We start from the raw sequence: 20,328 nt of genomic DNA, 5'->3' as shown, positions 1-20,328 counted from the left end.
CTACGATAAAATTCCGAACTGTTCGAAATGTCGTGTGATCACGTAGAGTCGTAATCGAACGCGTCCCATCGCCACTGTACTGATCTGCATCCGTTCCGTTGTATCTTCTAATATTGACAATGAATTCACCTGTAAAAACTATTACGATGATTGATTGTGTATCTGAATGCACAAGTACAAGGTTACAGTGCGGTACAATACGCTGTGATACCGGTTGAAATGAACGAAATTTAGGTGAGCCAATCTTCAGCGGGGACGGACTGCATCAACACAGAATTTAACGGTGAACTTTTGATGAAGGATCCAAAGTTTTGACAAAATCAAATCAAAAGAAGTAAAAAAAAAACTGTGAACAACAAAGAGATTTCTCTCCACAATTACCAATTTCACATTATTCTCCTAAACCTCCTTTACAATATTTAAAATAACTATATAAACTTTCTATAAAACTCATACTACATCTCTGAAAATGTCATTGTTTTTACAAAATTTCCATGAGAACATGGATAGCGTATTTACTACGCTGATAAGATTAGAATTCTGTAAAATGTTTCGTCTATCTTCAAATATTTTATTAATTTTACAACTAATGAAGACTCTTCGTCGGATGTACTCCTTGACTTTCCACAGACTACATGAACTATAAAGATACTTATACTTTAGATATCTGGCTATAGTTATGGAATCACGCAACTCATCAAGCTTCCCCAGAAAAGTTTTTGAGGTGTCAGTCCGCTAGAGATACGCCAACGCGTTTCAGTGGATTTACTGGGATTCGGAAACGTTGAGCTTTTAGAACTGGTGCTGGCCTATACAAGACGGCTGCTCTACACCCATTTAAATCATTTGATTTAGCGAAAAGCTAACGATTCCGAATGTTTGTGGTTTTGTTTTCACTATCCTGAATGATTGTCGAAACATTGACCCAGGGTAGTGTGGCATTTGACGGGATAAACGTAGCTTTGCTCCAATCATCCTCTATTTAGGCCTCCGAAGACAGTGAAAAAGCCAAAACGTAAGGCAAATAAAGGGTTCCATCTAAAAAACCTCGCAGACATACTGTCAGAAAACTACCGATTCCACTCAGGTGCTGTTTAGGAGCCCAACTCTGATGCATCCGGAAAGGAAGGGGAATGTTCGAAATTGAATTCGGGTACAGTCACAGCTCAAAATTTTCATACTGAAAGTAGGTGCAGTTCATAGATTCGAAGGTAAAGTGGATAACAAGCTTCTAAGTGGTGTCGTTTATTCTCGCAAGAGTTTTGGAGTGGAAATAAAACAAAATTGGCCAATTTTCTTTCAGACTACTACAGATTTCCCTCGGATAATCAGATTTCCTGCTGAAAGCGTGTCGGGGTCCATAAAGTTGCAGTTTAAGGAAAGAGTGCGCAGTACATAACTCCAGCAAGGCATTGCATGAATATTGCACGAAGTTAATTCGATTTTTCTGTACAGAGTCCGTTCGCACAAAAAAGGAACTGGGAAAAATCTTTTACTAAAAGTTTTGATCAGAAACTTTCCGATAAAAATCATCATTCCTTAGGACATTGGTCTAGTTTTGATTACTCTAAATCCTTCAAATTTCTCATTCATTCTGGAATTACCTCCTCCAGTCCGCTTCCGTACAATCAAGAACATTTGTTCACATGGACGCTTTCTGAGGATTTTACATGTATTTTTGCAACGATGTTATGAGAATACTTGTGAATAAAGAATAAAAGAACGATGTTATGAGAATACTGCAACGATGTTATGAGAATACTTGTGAATAAAGAATATAGAGAATACTTGTGAATGAGAATACTTTGAGAATACGAACTGCAAACTGCAGCGATTAGTGGTGCTAGCAATTGTCCCCCTCGATCTTAACCCCAACGGTCCACCGTAGCGCTTTGAGCGCAGTCGCTTACGCAACTGCACTGTCATGTCAACATCATGTCGCTTGGACCTGACTATGGAACCCTGACGGTGTCTGAGGTCCCACGTCATTGCTATTCAAAGTATCCAAGATTCATGTGGAAGAGAAATTCAAATTTACATCTAGCAAAATAGTTGCCGTACCTGTATGCCACCACCGATAAATCGTTGCATCATCTCTTCTCGAGTCGTGCCTTTCGGTCGCCACATATTGCATACCAACTTTAAAAATGACAGTGACATTGAAAATTCAGTAGGGCAATAAGCTGACGAATTCGCAAAGAAAAATTCTTCAAATCGAACGTGCGTAGAGAACTCTCGTGTTTCATGGAAAAGCTTCTCATCAATCGTAGGAAACAAATTTGAAAGAATAAAGATGAATGATTTCCGTATAAACAAAAATACAAAAATATTCTATAGTGTTCAACTGAGTGTTTCTGTTGGACGTATGTGTGCATGAACAGTCTTAGTAATCTTCACATTTTTTATTCGAGAATTCTCGTTCGGAATCAAAAAAAAAATCGGACTAATAATATTTTCCTCTGAAAAAAAATGGCAATTTGGAACAAGACAGGAATTATTTACGCCTCGTTTGGAATCTAGAAGAAAAACTGAGATACGCTTTGAAGATTCGTTCAAAAGATTTATCAAAATGAAACATTACGCAGCGCATTAAACGAAGAAAAAACTAAGTAATTATGAAGAAATCCACCTCATGTTCCCCGGGTGTACTTGGCAGAAATAATGATCCGTAACCAACCAATTCTTGTCTTCCATACGCATCATGATGCCACACTTGAAGTTGTATCCGAGGCCAACCTAAAAAAAGCGACAATCGTCGTGCTCATGGAAGTTATGAGGGCAAAGCGCAGCCAAAAAAAAAGAGAGAAAAGAGAGGCAAAGAGAAAACTTATTAACTCACATGACCAAGCGATTTTCTGTTAAATCAGAAAAAAAAGAAGATTACATGAACTTTTCAAAGATCCAAATTTGATATTGACGGAGACCTTCAAACGCGGAATGAGAGAATGGATGGTGCGCCGCACATTGATCACATCCTAATTGGGCCTGTTCTCAATAAGAAGTTTAGATCAAAAATGTTTTCAATTAGCCATTTTCCAATTCTTCAATTTGTTTTCCATCAATGTTTTCAACGAATTTTTTCCATGAAGTTTCACTTCCAAGCAGACAAGTCTACCGGAATGAGGAGTGGTCAGTTTGATATCCATTAACGTCTTTTAGTTGGTCATCTGCCGACGATCGATTAAAGGACGTTGCTTTGGAAATCTGTTTCTCTAGGTTGCTTTAAAATTCCCTTTTCACCACGGCCATGGTCCCTCTGCTAATCTGAGATGTGGTTTGCAGACCTACTGACCTGTATGGGAATCTCCGGTGTAATAAAAAAAGTCAGTTAATTTTGAAAGCGTCTCTACACATTTATTTAATTACAGGATTCTACTACCTTTGCTTGATAAAGTGGTAGGGCAGGAATGAGAGTGAGGCGACAAGAATGAGTTTTTTCTTGGTTCTTCTGAAAACGGTTTTGAAAGGGTCATATTAGTTTGGATCTCGTTTTAATGGAAAAAGCGGCCCTCATGATTTTGATATTGCACCTAATTCTTCTCGGTAGCGCTAAAACTTGCCTTGTATTGTCTTCGTGGCCAGATGCAGCTCAATTGGATGTGCAAAATAGGCTTCTTCGAAGACGGAAGGTAGATCAGTTTGTGTTTGACCTTCGACAGCACCTTCAACGACTCGCCAACCTCCGCCTGCAAAAACTTGACTCCGACCATTACGACCACACCCTTCCACTCATTATCCGACATTAAAAGCAACCATTACGTTTTTTTTCTTTTGAATCAAACGACAGAAAACAAAGAAAATGTAAGTGGAGAAGAAATAACATTTTTTTCTTTGAGTTGTTTACCTGTTTGCAGCGACCAGCGACAGCATACCCTGTTGTCCGCGAACCCATCAGCTGACTCAATCTGACCGCTGACATACACCTCAGCCATATCACCGCTAAAAATACAAAAATACGTGTCAGAGCAGCTTTGCGTTTTTTTTTTCGTTCTATGAGGATGCTCAGATAATAATTCCGAGTAAAGTCTTCGTTTTCGGAAGAGAAAGAACAAAAATTTCATTAATTTCATTAATTTTAATTTTTAGTTTCCACTCTTCAGTTTAGTTTTTTTTTTAGTTTTTTAGTTCACCACTGACGAAGATTTTCCAGATTTACGTCTCGGTGAGTGTCTTTTCTGTAGATATATAAAAGATCAAATTAGATATGAGAAAAGAAAAAATATTTCACGCTCTCAATAGCTAGCAAGATAAGATTGATTAAAGAGGAAAAAGGTTGGTCTGAGTATTTTCAACTATCGAGTAAGACAATCATGAATAATCCTTCAGTGCTGTGTACTGTACTTGACTGATTCTTTTTTTCTTACCATTTTTATTACGGATGAATAAAGGATGAAAGGTTAAGGTGCACGACGTTAATAAATTCTTAAAGGAATGCGCCTACGCGTCGGCTTTAATTTAAATACAAATCAAATTAACATTTAAAAAAAATAAAAAGTAATATTGATAGAATTTGAAAGATTAAAATTAAATTAATTAGTTTGAAGTTCAGGAAACCGTGTGCAACCTTGCAATGACTTGAGAAGGTGAGTAGATGTGTCAAGTCACTGTTTTTATCATCCCAGATACGTCTGGTACCAGTTAGTCGAGGGGTGAAGGGATTGCTTTTCACTGGTTCTGTTCCGAACCACCGATCAAACGTGGAGTCACAGCCGACCTTCCTACCGTCTGCTCTACACCTGCCACCTACAACTGGGCGCTTGGAACAGGCAAAGGTGCTCTATTCTACATGTGTTCGGCCTTTATCTGCCGCGAAAAAGGGACAGGATTCCGCCTCCCACGTCCAGATCAGTTTATCGATCCTCTAGAATTCAAACATTATTACTGTGTGGATGTTATTAATGCTTAATTGTATCGAATCAATTATATATATCGAAACAGTTTGAATATTCTACGGACTAGAACCTCTCCTTTATTAGGGCGTTCCAAATTGGCTAAATAAGAGAACACTCCTCAGATAGAGGAGTGAAGATGAAGCGCGGATCAAAATTGCTTTCTCGCTTGCATCGACTGGAATTGACTTGTGCTTCGACGGTGAGCATAGAAATGTTAATGAATTCCCGAATGTAGAGACCATATCCTGATTATATCGTATCTTCTGATTTTGAAAAAAAAAAACTTCCTTGATGAAGATCACCGCCTCATCGGCTATAACTCGTAACTTATTTCTGCTTCAGTCGACGAGGACATTGCAGATGTTTCCCATGAATGATGATATTCAAGCAACGGTAGCGAATAATTGAGTGTTCTGCACGTGTGAGGTGAAACTATGCAAAACGTGCCGAACTTATTCTCAGCATAATCCAGTCCACCGGGTATCGTAGCATTCACAGGGAAATGGTGATAGAAGAAGTTTTTTTTTATCGAGTATAACTAGGTGTTGTGCTTGCTATGTCCATCACGATATGAACAGAAACAGCTTCTGAAGATCATTGTTGTGTCCCCTCGAGGTACATGCACTCTATCGCTGAATTCACAGGCGATGTTGGCGAATTTAGTCATAATCTACAGTGACGATTACGCCGCGTTGGAAATACAGGAAAGATTTCTGTAGAAAGAATGCGAATTAATTCTTAATGCTTCATTACTATAATCGTAAAAGATTCCTGATGCTGGAAGACTGGAAGCGCTCATCTCAGCACTAACCACAAGAATGATTTGCAACGCTGATGATCCGGAATAGTGTGATGTACCAAAGCTTTTGTATTTCCTTATTTCCTGGGGCGATACTCTACCGTATTGAACTATTCTCTGTCGCTAGTATAAAGGAAATCAACTCAGGATCAAGTCCTGGATGAAGGAAGCCTATGCAAGGATAACAGTCCATTTATACCCTTACGTCCAGACCAAAATCATAACTCATCACACATTGTTTTTCAAAGAGGAGGAAAAACAAACAAAAAATTATACATTGAATATATTATTCTTCACGGTTGGCGTTTTCAAGTTATATAAGAAGCTTTGAATCTTTCAAAGTCGAAAAATAATCCCAAAATTACTCTTAACAAAACAAAACAAAATATTTAAAAATCGTTGGGTCGTTGAAAATCTCAGCCAGTTGGCTAGTACTTTCTCAATAATCTTCTCATTTTCCTAAAATGGTTATCACTGACTCTAATAACTAATAAAATGAGTCCAATTAACAAAAATACGGTTGAAAAAAATTCTGTACTTTTCAGCGTAGTTACTATTATTCCCTTAAGAAATCTTTCTAGTGTCAATATATTGAACGCCACCGTTGGTTACTGCACTTTTCCCTCCACAAAAACTTTTCCCTACTATTGTTGCCTCAGGTCATAATTAAAAATCCTAACTAAAACCTCCAATGTCAAGTATATAGAACTGTTTTGAAAAAAAAAAACTTGAATATGATCTAATTCCAAGGTAAAACGGAAATGGACGGTCAAAGAAAATAAATAAGATTAAACAAACAGAATTTTACGAGTAAATGAGACTTATGAGGTCTGAAGAGCTGTCTGGCTGCATTCGTGCAGTGCCAGTTGTCATGGTTACGACATCGGTTCATTAGTAGTACACATGTGGATTTCGAGAAGGAAATTGAAAGAAGTTGAATTAATAAGAGTTTAGGCACATATAAACACATAACATGTATTATGTATATGATTATTATAAAATAAAAGCTACTAAGCATAAGAGCGGGTTCAGAGTGGTTGAACGAGAGATTTTGCTGTGACTGCTCGATTGATGTCTCGAAACCGCCATAGGTCAACTAACCCTTCATACACGATTGCGTATAATGATCTCCCAAATTTTAAAGCGCTAAAAATGAAAGGAATCTACATGGAAAATATATATAAATATATTTCTGGAAGGCCATGAAATATCATTTTATTTATTGAGTTTCAAAAATTATATCCAACAGATGGCGGCTGTCGTTGACAATACATTTGGAAACATTTCCGCAAGTTCTTCATCACTTTTTGAGTTCGCTCGAGTGGAATGACGCCGATTTGAATTCATGTCTGCTTACAACAAAAGGGTATCATATTTTACACAGCACGACGTTAGCTATGAGTGTTAGGAAAAGTGCTCCCTGGGCGTTTAATTTCCCTAAGGGGAGACAGCACTTTCGCCAAATTTTGCTTCCATATGACTTTTTCCTTTCGGAATACGCTAAGGAAAATGTTTTCAGACATAATTTTTAGGTCCCTAAAGATGCGAATCACAGTATCCAACGGAGAGTCGGCGCCATTTCAACTGAGCTAACACGAAAAGTGATGAACTTCAGAAACGTCTTCGGAAATGTATCGACATATTCCCGCCATCTGTCAGATATAATTTTTAAAACTTGATAAAAGAACGGCATTTCATGTACTTTTGAGAAATATTTTTAGTTGTTATATAGATCCTTTCCATTTTTTTCTATAAAATGTAAGAGGTTAAGCCCTAGCCTGTACCTCCGGAATCGATAAATTGGTACCAGTCTTATCTGGGAGGATAAAAACTCTGATTCTATACATTAATTAGTCCCGCACGTTATTCTTTAGGCCAAACAGAGATCCACAAACCTCAAATCTTTTTGAATTGACTCGAACACGTTAGCGCTTCTTCAGCGGAATAAATACCGCCAAACTCTACATGCTTTGTTCTTCTTTCCTACCAAATACCTGTATGGCCGTTCACAACAATTTTCTTAACAAATCAATAAAGACGATCAATACCAATCTTAGCTACAGCTCAAGAAAATCATTTAAAAACAAACTGCTTCTGTTCAATATAATGTCATCGTTTAGAAAAGAATTTATATATCTCTATTGCTTAAACGATTACAATCTTCATTTGAAAACAATGCTCGCATATACAATACCGGAAGGAGAATAGTGTAAAACGATTCTATCCCAAAAGTCACAGAATACGCTCATTTTCAAACTCGCAATTTACATCACGTCTACTGGAATGTGAACTTACTATTAGAATGTTAAATACATATGTTGCAAATAGGATTAATAGTCGCTTCTGAACACAAGTTTTGTAAGTTCTACGTGTTCTGCCCACGCGCCAAAGGCTGTGAAGCGTAGTCTGCAGTAGGTCGTTTGCAACACAACCTTTCCAAAACTCTATATAACAACATTACATCAAAAAAAAAAACTGTTGTGAGGCCTAGTTGTAAGTAACAGTAAATAAGCTACGTATCACATCACAGGCGTTTGCATCTACAAACAACTCATTTTCCGTCTAATTTACTTCTTATCTATGAAATCCAGATTTAACTTGAAGAATACGTATGGATAGTACTCATTCACACCCAAGGACATCAACGCTGGAGAATCTTCTAGAGTCTGAAAAAAGAGACATTGATACTTTTAACTTCCATGTTTTAAAGAACGCCTAACTCGGAATGTTATGGGATGCCCAGATATCCCAGTTCTTTCGTGAATATTATGCGCTTGGTTATTTGAGATAGTCACCGATTTCACATTATTTTCCCATCGTTGTGTCATTCTTGCTCTATTTATACCACGGTAGGTACTATATCTCTTAAAATCTCATCAAATCCACCTACTACAATACTCCAGAAGCTGCTGAAATGTGTGAACACTACCGTACGCTAAAGCGGTCTCCCTTATATTTTGCAGGCTGATAAGAAATCGTGGTTTTAAAGGCATCAGCCCACGAATCTGAGGTAGTGCAGATTTCAGGTGGAGTATTCGTATACGGGATGGGAGACTATGGAGAGGGGAGTGATTCCGTCCATTTCTTCCTAATTGCCGCAAAAAATGGCCCAGAAGATGCGGCGCGGCACAAGGCTGGCGCGCTCCAGTCGAACTCTTTGTAGAAAATAGTGCGCCAGAACGCCCGAAGCAGTATCTTCCGGGCCGTTTTTTACGGTAATTAGGAAGAAATGGACGGAATCACCTCCCTCTCCATAATCTACTGTGCCGTATACGAATACTCCACTTGAAATCTGTACCACCTCAGATTCGTGGAGTGATGCCTTTAAAACATAATGATTCCCTCTGTATGATGGTAAAATGGTTGCGTGCTCGTTTCACGTTGTTTGTTGGAGATGAACGTCTTTTGCTTTCAACGTTGATGTACAGATCAATTCTGTCGTATCTAAGTAACTTGCTAGGGCCAACAACCCTTTTTAGTGTTGTACCTACATTAATCAAGCGAATGGCTTGAAAATCATCATTAATTGAGAAAAAAGATGATCCCCTCTTCTGTACTCACATCGATGGGACCTGCTGCTGATCCATCAAGATGGATATAGAGTTTATGCAGCTCTGCACGCAGCTTCTTTTGTGATCCTTTAGCGGGCTCCACAACAGCAGCTTGGAAGTTAACAGGCAATCCATACCTAAAGTAGATCAACTGACTTCAGAAATCGCGTACGTAATCTTAAAACATCGACCTATCATAAAGATTGGCACTTGAAAAACCTTCACAAAAAAGGAACTTGCCGTAAAACGGATTCGACGAAAACACGGAGGGCCTTTACGTGGATGTACGCGGCGAAGATCTCTCCAAAATTGATCTTCAACCATCTGAAACGTGTTTTGAATGCTTATTCATGGTAACTATTTTAATATGAGAACCGACAGCAATATACCTAATGAGTGGAGCATATTGCCGCTGTTTCTCCGCTACCAACTTGTCACGTTCACTCTTTCCGGCTTTCAGCGACTCCTCATCGTACACAAAATCACGTACAATGAATCTTAAATAAACAAAAATAACTACGGGGGAGAGGAGCGGGATATTTTCGAAAGTAGTTTGAGAGAGAGCGGATGCTGAAGAAGACACAAAACCTCAAATTCGTTTTTTTTTTTCGTTTTCTATAATTTTAAATTCGCATTTGCGGAATTAATGAGAATCTTAAATCAAAACGCAAACAGCGAAAATCTTCGGAAATGTTTGCTTTGAAAAACAAGTATCAACGTAATTCGGTAAATGAAGTTTGTGAAATAACTTGAAAGCAATCGATTAGAATGATATGAATCAAATAGTAAAACATAAATCTATGAACCCACTTGTTTTCCCTGGCGACCATCTTGAACTCGTCCATAACTTTCTTGAAAAGAGTTACAGAATACAACACATGTTCACCTTCTTCAGTGATTAGACGACTCGAACCTGGAACAACCATTGAGGTGAATGTCGAGTATCGTTGCTCCCATTCCTTGGCATTAAGTCTGAAATTGTGAGAAATACATAATTTTTACGAGCTAGAAATGTTCATTCAAGAGTAAGATAAATGATGGACAGGAAAACAAACTTTGGGACGACAACCATCAACGTCTGCAAATACTCCGAATTCAGTACAAAATCGTCTGCCTTTACGATATCAGCGAGATCCTTCGTAATCAAAGATCCTCTGAAAATATAAAATTAAAAAAAGAATTAAGCATACAGATAAGTAACACATCCGCGAAAAAAAAATATTAATAGAACATACGTCGTTTTCCTGTCAATCGAGGCCAAACTGTTTTTGAGGTTGTTATAAGCTACTGACTTCTGCTTTAAATCGTTGTCAATTTGCGTCACTTGCTAAAATTGACGTATAGAAATGAAAAATACTAGTTAAATGAGCATCATGCGCCAAGAGTAGCACATGGTACCACAAACATTTTTAAGAACTAAAGTAGAGTATAAAAACTACCTTCCCAATAATTTCACTGAGAACTTTAAGAGACTGCTTAAGAGGATACTTTGCCCCTTCCCACTGAAACTTTGTCACATATGTCTTGATGTCCTCTAAACAATAAAATTAAGGGCGATAAAAAGTACAATAAGATATGTTTTAAAATATAAGACACAAAGGAAGCATGAACCAGAAAATACACTAACTCACTGTTGTTGATGAGCAGATTCTCAGCCAGTTTACTTCGATCATCTTCAAGAACATCCCCAAAATACTGAACAAGCTTCCGCGTTACTCTGAAATTTGAAAAGTGAGCTGGGTATCGCTGTCACATTGCTCTGTTGTCTTTAATACTACAGATATTTTGCACTAAGGGACTGAAACCTTAGATAGTCTTCCATCTATATGAGGCAAGTTCTCTTTTAGTATTTTGTTGGATATTTTGTATTAATGAGAATTGAGGTTTCGTAAGCAGCACCTGGTCGGAAACTACCTATTGTCTGCTATCATTTCGTAACTCTTATTTAAATTCTATTCCGCTAAACAAAAGAATGTTTCTCAGAGAGCCAAATAATTTTTCCTACCCACCTTGGAGAACCTAGTAGATGCCCTCTAAAGTGGAACATAAACACTACTTCTTATTCGTTTGGCTTCCGCGAGTTACTTGAACAGCAGCACAAATCTACCACGACTAAAGCTTGCGCAGAACTCTCAAGGTATAATTTAGTAGCCAGCATTTCGAATATGGGTGTTACCATGCCCAGGTATGCGTAAATATTCGCAATAGCTCATATACCTACTAGAGCAGTCACTGTAACACATTGCTGACAATAATAACACACCCACTGAAACTCTTTTCAATCCTACAAAAGATTCGAAAAAGAAAACTAGCGTAAAGTATGCCTAAACCGCACAAAATCCACTGATAATTCTTTAAAAGCTATCAAACACTTACCCCTCCGCTGTTGAATCAAGTTTACTTAGATCATCCGAGAGGCCTACAAGTTGATCAAGTGTTCCGACCTAGAAATAAGTCTTCCTTGTTTTATGGTACTCGAAAAAAGACTACAATACCATCTCTTTTTTTTACAAAAACACTATTAACAACTGACTTGGTTCCTTTAAGAAAGGATTTTTTGAACATATCTTTGAAAAGGTAGAAGACAAGGACTAATGAATTGAAATAGCACTAATGTAGAGTGAAAGTCAAAGGACTAGGCGCTTCTAAGCGCTTATCAATTCCTTCCATATGGGCCGACGCGTCGACATCAAGTAAAAGTCGTAGTTTATAAACGTTTATGCAGCTTGATCATATATAGTCGGGTTAAAACAACCTGAAGCTAGGTGCAATTGCGTAACCGTAACACCATGGTCACAATGAAGTTTTTAAAGATTGCAAAATAACACTCTATGTTATGTAGTCTATAATTTTGAGTGGGCCTGGGTCGACACTTGCTACCCTTGTTAAAACTTCCAGTAGATGGTTTTCGCAAAAAAAAAAAGAAAAAAACATCACAATCAACACACCTTAAGATCTGGAATGTTGAATTTCGAATTGTTCGAGAGATTTGAAGTGGCTCGGTTCAGTTTATCCCAAGCGTCGTTAGCGCCCTTCTCGCCGGGTGCCGAAATCAGCCAATATTCGCCGGACGAGACGGACATGCCTAAGTTTTTTTTTGTTTATTATCTTTCATTCATACTAATACAATGTACTCAACGACCTCCTCTCTATGAGGATGCGATACAAACACATGCACACACATATATGCGGAGACGATAGAGAAACACAGCAGATGGGTACAATCACAAAAAATAACAGTGAAACCTATTCGCTATACATGGAATGAACGACAACTAGTAACCAACTGTCTATTTCGTAGGTAAGAAGAATGTATTGTTATTCTCTGCAGAATAACGATCACAGATAAAAAGCAAATCTTAAAATGATAGATAATGATGGCTTCTATGAGAAATCCAGCGCAAAAAAGAGAGGTACAACATGGTATCCGCCACTCTGTTACATTAAAAAAATCGATCTATCAACTAATAGATACAATTCAAATAAATGAGACCTCTCTCAACTGCACTTGATTTCCATTTCACTTTGATGTTGATTTAACTTTGGTATTTCTCCATTCCTGTGAGTCACTTATGATGTTCCAAGGATCAAAGCTACGATCATGCCATAAAGGCCAAGAACTTCAGAGAAAATGAGAATGAGGATCATTCCGACGAAAAGACGCGGCTGTTGGGCAGTTCCACGAACTCCAGCATCTCCGACAATTCCGATAGCATATCCGGCTCCGAGTCCACACAGTCCACATGTCAGGCCAGCAGCCAAATGAGCAAATCCCTTATTTAAATTGTAACCTTCACTAGAGGCGCTCACTTTTCCTTTCAACACCATCGCTACGACCAGTCCATAGATACCGATGATACCAGCCATAATAACGGGAATCACGGACTTCATGATCAATTCTGGTCGCATCACACCCATCGAGCAAATACCGACTGCTGACTTCGCGGTACCGTATGCGGCTCCGAGTACGGTGAAGATCTGTGCAGATGCCGCACCCATGTAGCCGAAGAATGGAGCGTAGGCGGGCTGCTCGGCAGATGCAAGATCGTAGGACATATCTGTTAAAGCAAATTTACACACTTATGAACTACAATAACACAAAAAGTCATTTCGGTTCAAACACAAATCATTTGAAAGAAACATATCGAAATGTCTCGAATATTAACAACAGGAAACTACTGTTCGGGACTAATTTCATAAAATGAGAATAAATACATAAACTAACAAAGAAAAGAATACGAAATCAGAAGAAGGAACGACTTGACATTGAAAGTTGATGAAGTTGGAATTGCACACAAAATATCCGTCTTGGAAGTTGCTAAAAACTCTATGAAATGGCTGAAAAATGTGTAATACTATCTGGAAATACTTTCGCTAACATTAACCTGCCCTGCGCAACATCCAGAATCACACCAAAAAGGAAAAATTTGTTACAAAAGTTTGCTACAGCGCGCTATTTCGCGTAGTATCGCGAGATTCTTGCGCGACCACGTTGTTGTATGTTGCTCACGCTAGAGTGGACCTGGCGTTTATGGTCCATGCCAGTGTTCTAGTTCTCTGGGTTGTTGCACTGCGATAACCAGGTATGACTGCTTTTAGCCCCTCGATAATTAGTTCCCGTAATTTCCCATAATCGTTTTCCTGTCTACAATTAAGGCACACCAAAATGAAATTCGAAATCATTTTAAGAAAAGCTACTCGGTACAGCCAACGAGACGAAGCACAGCTGCAGGAGCAGTCGCGTTGCAGCAAATGGAGGAAGATGTGATCAAAACAAGAAACTATTAATCTAATAGATTTCACTATTGTTATGCTACAGAAATAAAATACCTAGGATAGGCTGTTGAATATAATTAATAGAGTCAGAACACTGCAATCTTCTAGGTAGAAACAGTTCCACGGATCTTAACTAGAATCACGATACTTCATTACATGAAATAGAAGGAGCAGTGAATGGAAATGCGGCAGCTACTACAAACCTTTCCAAGTCAATATTTACTGAAAAACAACAACAAAGCAGAAGCATCCATAGAGCCTAGATCCTGATAACAACTAGGTTCTTTTTTGTCAGCAACGCCACAGAAAACAGGTACCAGCAGCAATCTAAAGGAGGTTAGAAACGATCAATTGCAGAGGCTAGCTAAAGTTCCAAGATCGATTCTCGGTCTCTGGCTAAAAGCCGGCAGTCACCTTTCACCGCGGGACCAATGTTGGCCGCCGTGCATAATTGCGTACGTTTGGGAAGCATTCACGTAAGATTGCACGAAAATCCCTGCGGTTGTCAACAACTGGGCAGGAGACATGGATGCGGAGTATTGTGATGTGCATGTGTAGGATTAGTTGAAGATGTTATATATACACTATTCCTGATTAGGTTCTTGTCACAACCTTGAACAAGTCGCTAATTTATTACAACAGCTTGTTTTCTAGTTATGTTCTCTCAAATATTCAACATAGATCGAGAACTCACCGTCATATTCAGCAGAATTGAATGTGGATCGTAGGCGTTGAATCATATGAAGCATAATTTCACCGAGTCCTCATGAAGCAGGAAGGGATAACTGATCGTACCTCCGCATGATATGTAGCTTATCATAAATCCTTTCTATTTCATGTTATAACCTCATCATTTCCGTCTCCCATTCGAAATCATTAATATTCTTTCTTGGAAGATCAAAACCTGTTTCTTAAACCCTTAATCACCGTGGTTGTCCTCTTTTAAATAATTTAAAGTAAAGGATTTAATTTAAAATAAGAAAAAAACATGGATTTCATTGGAGGTTTTTGATATCACGAATGCAAAATGGTTTTTGTATGCTATCTCTCAAAATCACTTGGTTTGATCCAACAACAAAAGTGCTTTCTGTAGGAAGAACTTATTTTAGTGTTATTTAAAGTCATTTATGTGATTTCTTAGTCGAATATAACTGTACCTTGTCTATAGGTAATTGGTTCAAGCATGGCACGTTGAGCCAAACTCTAGCCGTAATTAAGAGATTAAGCACAAACGAAATTCGCTGCAACCTCACGTGGACTCTGACAAAAATTGGATTGCGACGCAGAATTGATGTTCTCGTGGTCACAACCCGAAACAATTTTATAATGCGGAATTTGATGGTAGCTTAGAGATACATCACTATTATCTGTACATTAATAATAAAAAGTGGTAGTTTGATGTAAATCTCTTACTATCTGCTTCTTTAATACCAATGAAATGACCTTGATCAAATCTCCGGAGTAATTGTTACTTCTTTTCAGTACTGCAACACTAAAAGCACACACGTGCTGAAGTAGCCAGATATGATTTCAACCACTTACACATCGACGGTGACAAAATCTGAAATTGCCTCTCTTTGGTTTTCCTTAGGGAAGTTACATGCCACTTATAGATATCAATTGGTATTTAAGCCGCATTCTTGAAGGATTGTAGCATTTAAACAACCGATGCTGTGCTTTATAAACCAATTCGCTCCGATGAGTCCTAGAAAAAAGTTCTGTTTAGTGTATTTGGGCTTTAGTAACGCTTTGCGGAACGTGGAATTGACTAAGAGGTTCATCCTCTGACAGCCTTCCAAGCAAGGATGGACTCCGACTTTCTAGACTTCGTGGAACACCCAATGTCTAGGCGAAAGGAGGACGGGAGATAATGGCCACTACCATTATCTTCCGTCCTCCTGGGTAAAAAATTGCAGAAGAGATCTCCGATACATAACGTTGAGACTTATTGTGATGAAAGTTAAGCACACCACGACAAGTCTGGTTAAGACGTTTTCACCGATAGCATCATCCTGATAAAAGATAGGTCGGCGTAAGAACTCACATACAAAAACAACCAACCGCGTATTGAGGAACGGAATAGAAAATTAAGAAAGTAGTTATTTTAATTTCTGTTCGAGGCCTTGAAAACTGATGTGAAACCGCACATCAGTTTTCAATGCTTCGATCTTTGAAAGTGCTATGTAAATATTCTTTTACTCTATTGTACATTAGAACATCAATCCGAGAAAAATACTTGCGATTGGGAGATTAATCTTGTCTTAAATATAAAAACAAATTCAAGTGACTATCATGTACTCTGCAATTGTGTTCTCTGTTGACGTTGGCCTCCCTTCATGAACACTGAATAGTTGTTTTTTTTTTTTGGCTGGAAACTGCTGCGTCATATATTTTATAACAAATCGTGTACAAAGATAATAACATCGCATTTAACAGAATATACAATAGATAGTTGGCAGACAAAACAACCCCAGTTAAGTTGATAAAGCAGAGCTGCAGAAAAGAACAACATTGAACAACAATTTCTATACTTATTTTTTGCCACCATAGGCTTCTAAGGTTTTATATTATCACAGTTATCGTAGCAACAAATCTTGAATAAAAAGAGTCAAAAGGAAATACTCAGTTCATCCAAAGTGCACAAGTGAATCCACAATATTAGGTGAATTGGCGATCCTTAGTATTTAAAAGCCCTTTTATAGCTAGCTATGCAGCTCATTCAATTAAATTTCATTTTAACTGACTCCTTTTATAGCTCTTTGAGAAGTTGTTCGACTTGTTTCTTCATGTCAGCTGGGTCAACTACAGTGTGTCCGATTGTTCGTGGATCCTCGAATATTGCATGGTCATTACCTCCCTGAACAGATAGTAGCTGTGATAATGGTAACGAGTTAATTAGTTTCATAAAGCTATCGAGAAATATTTTTGGACGAATTCAAAAAGAAACTGTCATCAATGACATTTGAGAAGGTGACTTCGCTCTAAGTGGAACGGTGGGGCTGACACGGAGTACCCTCGCTAGCTTCACTCATCTCTGTTCAAGTGCAGCTAGCCATGGCTTACAGCGTCGTTTCTACCGCGATCCCCTGTTAAAGTCCTGCGCTCACAGGTGTACTGTGAACCAACAGGCTTATCTATTTGGAATTTCGCAGGAAAATACATCCGTCCATTTTACTACTTTTACATTTTACTTTTCTTAGAAAGAGTTTCACCTAACAATTTCAATTCATATTCGTATCTCAGAGCAGCTTTCGAAAAAAAGTAGAAAAACGAAAGAACAAAAAAGTTGAAATTAATTAAAATTATACACTTTTTCACTCCTGGTTCTGTTGCATAAAAATACAGCAGACCTACCGGCATCGTCTTGTCACCAAAGAAGTAAATCTTATCGTAGTCCTTCTCGATATACTGCAGACAGTATGTCTTATCCCAACCGACAGGATATGCATCCACACTAATTTGACCACCTTAAGTCCGTGAATTAATTTACGATGTAAAACACTAAGAAAGGAAACATACCTATAACAAAGCATAGTCCGTAACGCGAAAAATTCTCTTGTAGAGCTCTGACAAATTTTTCACGTATTTGGTGCTCTTTGTCGTACAAAACAAACTGATCACGTTCGGACTGCGAACAACTGCGACCGATTGGAGACAGATTGAGCATACCCTTAACGAACATGAAGTACAAGTTTACTCTATGGAGGGGTACAAAAAACTTGTAATACAACATTCAAACACTACTTTTGACCACAAAACCAAGATTGTTCTGAAACGTTTAAGAAAGTGAAAAAAGAGCCATGTAGCATTTAAATGCCGATAATCTGGAGGTGAAATGTGAAAGGTTTTAATATATATATATATATATATATATATATATATATATATATATATATATATATATATATATATATATATATATATATATATATATATATATATATATATATATATATATATATATATATATATATATATATATATATACAGTCTTCCATACAAAACGCCGATTGATCAGAATTCGAAAAACATAACAATTTTGGAGGAATTTCGAAAGGTTACATTTTCAGTAGTACGAGAAAAATCTGATTGGGATGTGACTAGAGTAAACTATTTTGGTAACTACTTTTTCTTCTAGAATCTTCGCCGGCTTTGTCTAGTAGGTCGATGAACTGCTCGACAGAAATAGCGAAAAGTTTTGCTGCGCGGCTGCACTTTTGTCTAACTGTTGCAACTTCCCGTAAAAAAGTCTTAGTCGGAGTAAGCTTAAAAATCTCCTCAGCGTCACACACCAAGGCACATTTCTACCTATATCTCATTTCAATCATGCCTTCATGCCAGAATTGTCATTTATCATGGATGATCATGCCCTAACTGTCAAGAAAAGCGGCATAGAACATCGTCTTCAAGTACGAATTTTCCTACGAAGAAATCAGAAACGATAAATGAGACAGACTCCATTCAACAGAGTCCCAGATACGCCTTTAACGGGAAACAAAATACGTCAAATTCTAAACAGAATTCCGAAATTAGTTACCTTTCTGAATTCAATGAAATTTCCTCGCTTTACAGGAAGTTTGATTTCAGAAAAATATTTCAATGTAAAATTGATTAGTTCCTGCAATTTTTCTTCGCCGATGTGGTCCTGGATTGTCTAAATTGTCATATATTACAACTGAAATAAAAACTATCCTGGCAATAAAATAGAAAAATCTAAGTGAATTAGATTTGCTTACCTTGGAAGGGAATTGTTCACTGCCCTTGAACCCCACGAGTCCATTTTCCGAGAATACGTAATCAAACTGAGATAGCACTAGAAAACAGATGGTTTGGTTTTGTTCGTCTATGAAAACAGAACACGGAGAAAATTTCATTTCAACTCGAACTAAGAACAAAAAAGGAAGACCTTGACGAGGAAGAAGTAAAGTGAAACTCACAGTCATCTTTATTATCGGCTAGCTGCTCAATAATTTTTGCGAGATCCGAACCGCCCACCACAGCCAGAGGTACTCGTGCACGGGCCTTTGACAGGAATTCCCGAATATCGTTGTGTATTTTCTGAACAGTTGTGAACATGTATAAGACTCGAGATTTAACTGCAAATGAAAGTACCTGTCGAGCAGGAGTCAGCGTGCCATCGACGTCAAATAAAAGTATTGCTCTGCCCATATCTGTTAACCTAGTCCAACTATGCGAACTACCTATGGAAAGAACAGAATGTCTACCTGATAACAATAGAAAAATATGAAAAAATCAGGCACAACATAACTCCAGACACATTTTGCAGTGTAATCCACATGAACGGTAATTAAAAGCATCACAAGGATTTTAATACCAGATTGTTTCGCTGTATCGTTGGCCAGAGGTCACTGAGGCGGGAAAATTTCGCGCCTAAGCGGAGGTCTGGTTCTGCAGTGCAATTACAGTATGGGGTATCTGCCAGAAAAATCTTATTTTCCTGTTCATAAATTCTGCGATCTGGCATAGTATCTCCTTTTTTAATTACAACCACTTAGTAGTTATAACTGCTACGGCTTACACCCTTTTCTTCTCTATCTCTACCTAGTCTACGCGTTCACCCACCGAACGGATCATACTGATGCGGGTGAGTAATGACGTATTTAAAACATGATCATGCAAGGATTACGTACCTATTACTCGAACTCCCGAAGATTCTTAAAAAAATTAGTATACTTGATTGTGAGAGAACCGAGAAATGCGTACATACTCTTGAAAATGTATGGAATTATTTCACGTTGCCAATTAGAGAGTGACGCTTGATACACAGTTGATCACTAATCTGCTGGTCAAATGGACCTAAAAGTTTTGCCAACAACACAATCTGGAGAACTTCCACTAATTTCAGGACTGTTCAATTCAAAATAGTGTTAAGATGACTAGGAAAATTTAACACTTTTCTGAATACCGTTTGAACAAGTGAGAGTGCAACTTTTCATCAAAACACTTGCCAATTTTACAGGCAAAACTCTTCGTAATATGAAGAAGCTTCGATAAAACTTCAGACATTAACGTGTAGGATTTTGATGTGCAGCACTCCTCTACCTAAAAGAAATAGATCAAGTCGGTTTTTTTTTTCGGTTTTTCCTATGCTTTCACATTTAGTTCAAACATTATATTAAAAAAAAAAAAACTTCCATACGTATAAATAAGTACAGAAGCAACAATTCCCCAATAGACACAAAAATAAGCTTCAAATTTATTACATTCTTCTGCATATTCCGCGAAAAGATAAACATAGTACAAAATACCCCTAGTCACTGTATCTACTATGTTAGAATGACCCAAATTG

The 20,328-nt window shown here is 37.8% G+C and overlaps 4 protein-coding genes across 7 annotated transcripts; all 4 read right to left on the bottom strand.

The window, feature by feature from the left end:
- RB195_000082 (uncharacterized protein) lies at window positions 1-12,325 on the bottom strand (the record flags this gene model as incomplete). 3 transcript variants are annotated; one of them, XM_064196222.1, is made up of 16 exons in its annotated part: window positions 1-129; window positions 2,062-2,139; window positions 2,630-2,736; window positions 3,561-3,686; window positions 3,845-3,939; window positions 8,263-8,357; window positions 9,253-9,379; window positions 9,483-9,566; window positions 9,632-9,739; window positions 10,053-10,214; window positions 10,298-10,396; window positions 10,478-10,569; window positions 10,682-10,776; window positions 10,874-10,959; window positions 11,619-11,686; window positions 12,191-12,325. In XM_064196222.1, the coding sequence occupies 16 exons, from the start codon at window positions 12,323-12,325 to the stop codon at window positions 1-3; spliced, it is 1,686 nt and encodes a 561-aa protein (XP_064052101.1). The 3 variants fall into 3 exon arrangements, with proteins under 3 accessions (XP_064052101.1, XP_064052103.1, XP_064052102.1); XM_064196220.1 differs by lacking the exons at window positions 1-129; window positions 2,062-2,139; window positions 2,630-2,736; window positions 3,561-3,686; window positions 3,845-3,939 and having other exon boundaries at window positions 8,259-8,357; XM_064196221.1 differs by lacking the exons at window positions 8,263-8,357; window positions 9,253-9,379; window positions 9,483-9,566; ... (6 more) ...; window positions 11,619-11,686; window positions 12,191-12,325 and having other exon boundaries at window positions 3,845-3,932.
- A 487-nt stretch (window positions 12,326-12,812) lies between these two features.
- On the bottom strand, window positions 12,813-13,298 carry RB195_000081 (uncharacterized protein; the record flags this gene model as incomplete). Its single annotated transcript, XM_013443744.2, has 1 exon — window positions 12,813-13,298. One exon carries the CDS (start codon window positions 13,296-13,298, stop codon window positions 12,813-12,815), a length of 486 nt encoding a protein of 161 aa, XP_013299198.1.
- On the bottom strand, window positions 12,813-14,767 carry RB195_000080 (uncharacterized protein; the record flags this gene model as incomplete). Its single annotated transcript, XM_064196219.1, has 2 exons — window positions 12,813-13,300; window positions 14,713-14,767. The coding sequence occupies 2 exons, from the start codon at window positions 14,765-14,767 to the stop codon at window positions 12,813-12,815; spliced, it is 543 nt and encodes a 180-aa protein (XP_064052100.1).
- A 2,000-nt stretch (window positions 14,768-16,767) lies between these two features.
- Window positions 16,768-20,045, bottom strand: RB195_000079 (uncharacterized protein; the record flags this gene model as incomplete). 2 transcript variants are annotated; one of them, XM_064196218.1, is made up of 10 exons in its annotated part: window positions 16,768-16,875; window positions 17,373-17,485; window positions 17,538-17,688; window positions 18,556-18,672; window positions 18,755-18,831; window positions 18,956-19,076; window positions 19,131-19,219; window positions 19,670-19,693; window positions 19,794-19,835; window positions 19,988-20,045. In XM_064196218.1, the coding sequence occupies 10 exons, from the start codon at window positions 20,043-20,045 to the stop codon at window positions 16,768-16,770; spliced, it is 900 nt and encodes a 299-aa protein (XP_064052098.1). The 2 variants fall into 2 exon arrangements, with proteins under 2 accessions (XP_064052098.1, XP_064052099.1); XM_064196217.1 differs by lacking the exons at window positions 19,670-19,693; window positions 19,794-19,835; window positions 19,988-20,045 and having other exon boundaries at window positions 19,131-19,187.
- Between the last annotated feature and the right edge of the window lie 283 nt (window positions 20,046-20,328).

The sequence above is a fragment of the Necator americanus genome, chromosome IV (assembly GCF_031761385.1).
Source record: "Necator americanus strain Aroian chromosome IV, whole genome shotgun sequence".
NCBI lineage: Eukaryota > Metazoa > Nematoda > Chromadorea > Rhabditida > Ancylostomatidae > Necator > Necator americanus.
The sequence above is the reverse complement of the archived record's forward strand: the minus strand, read 5'-3'. Positions and strand labels throughout refer to the sequence as shown.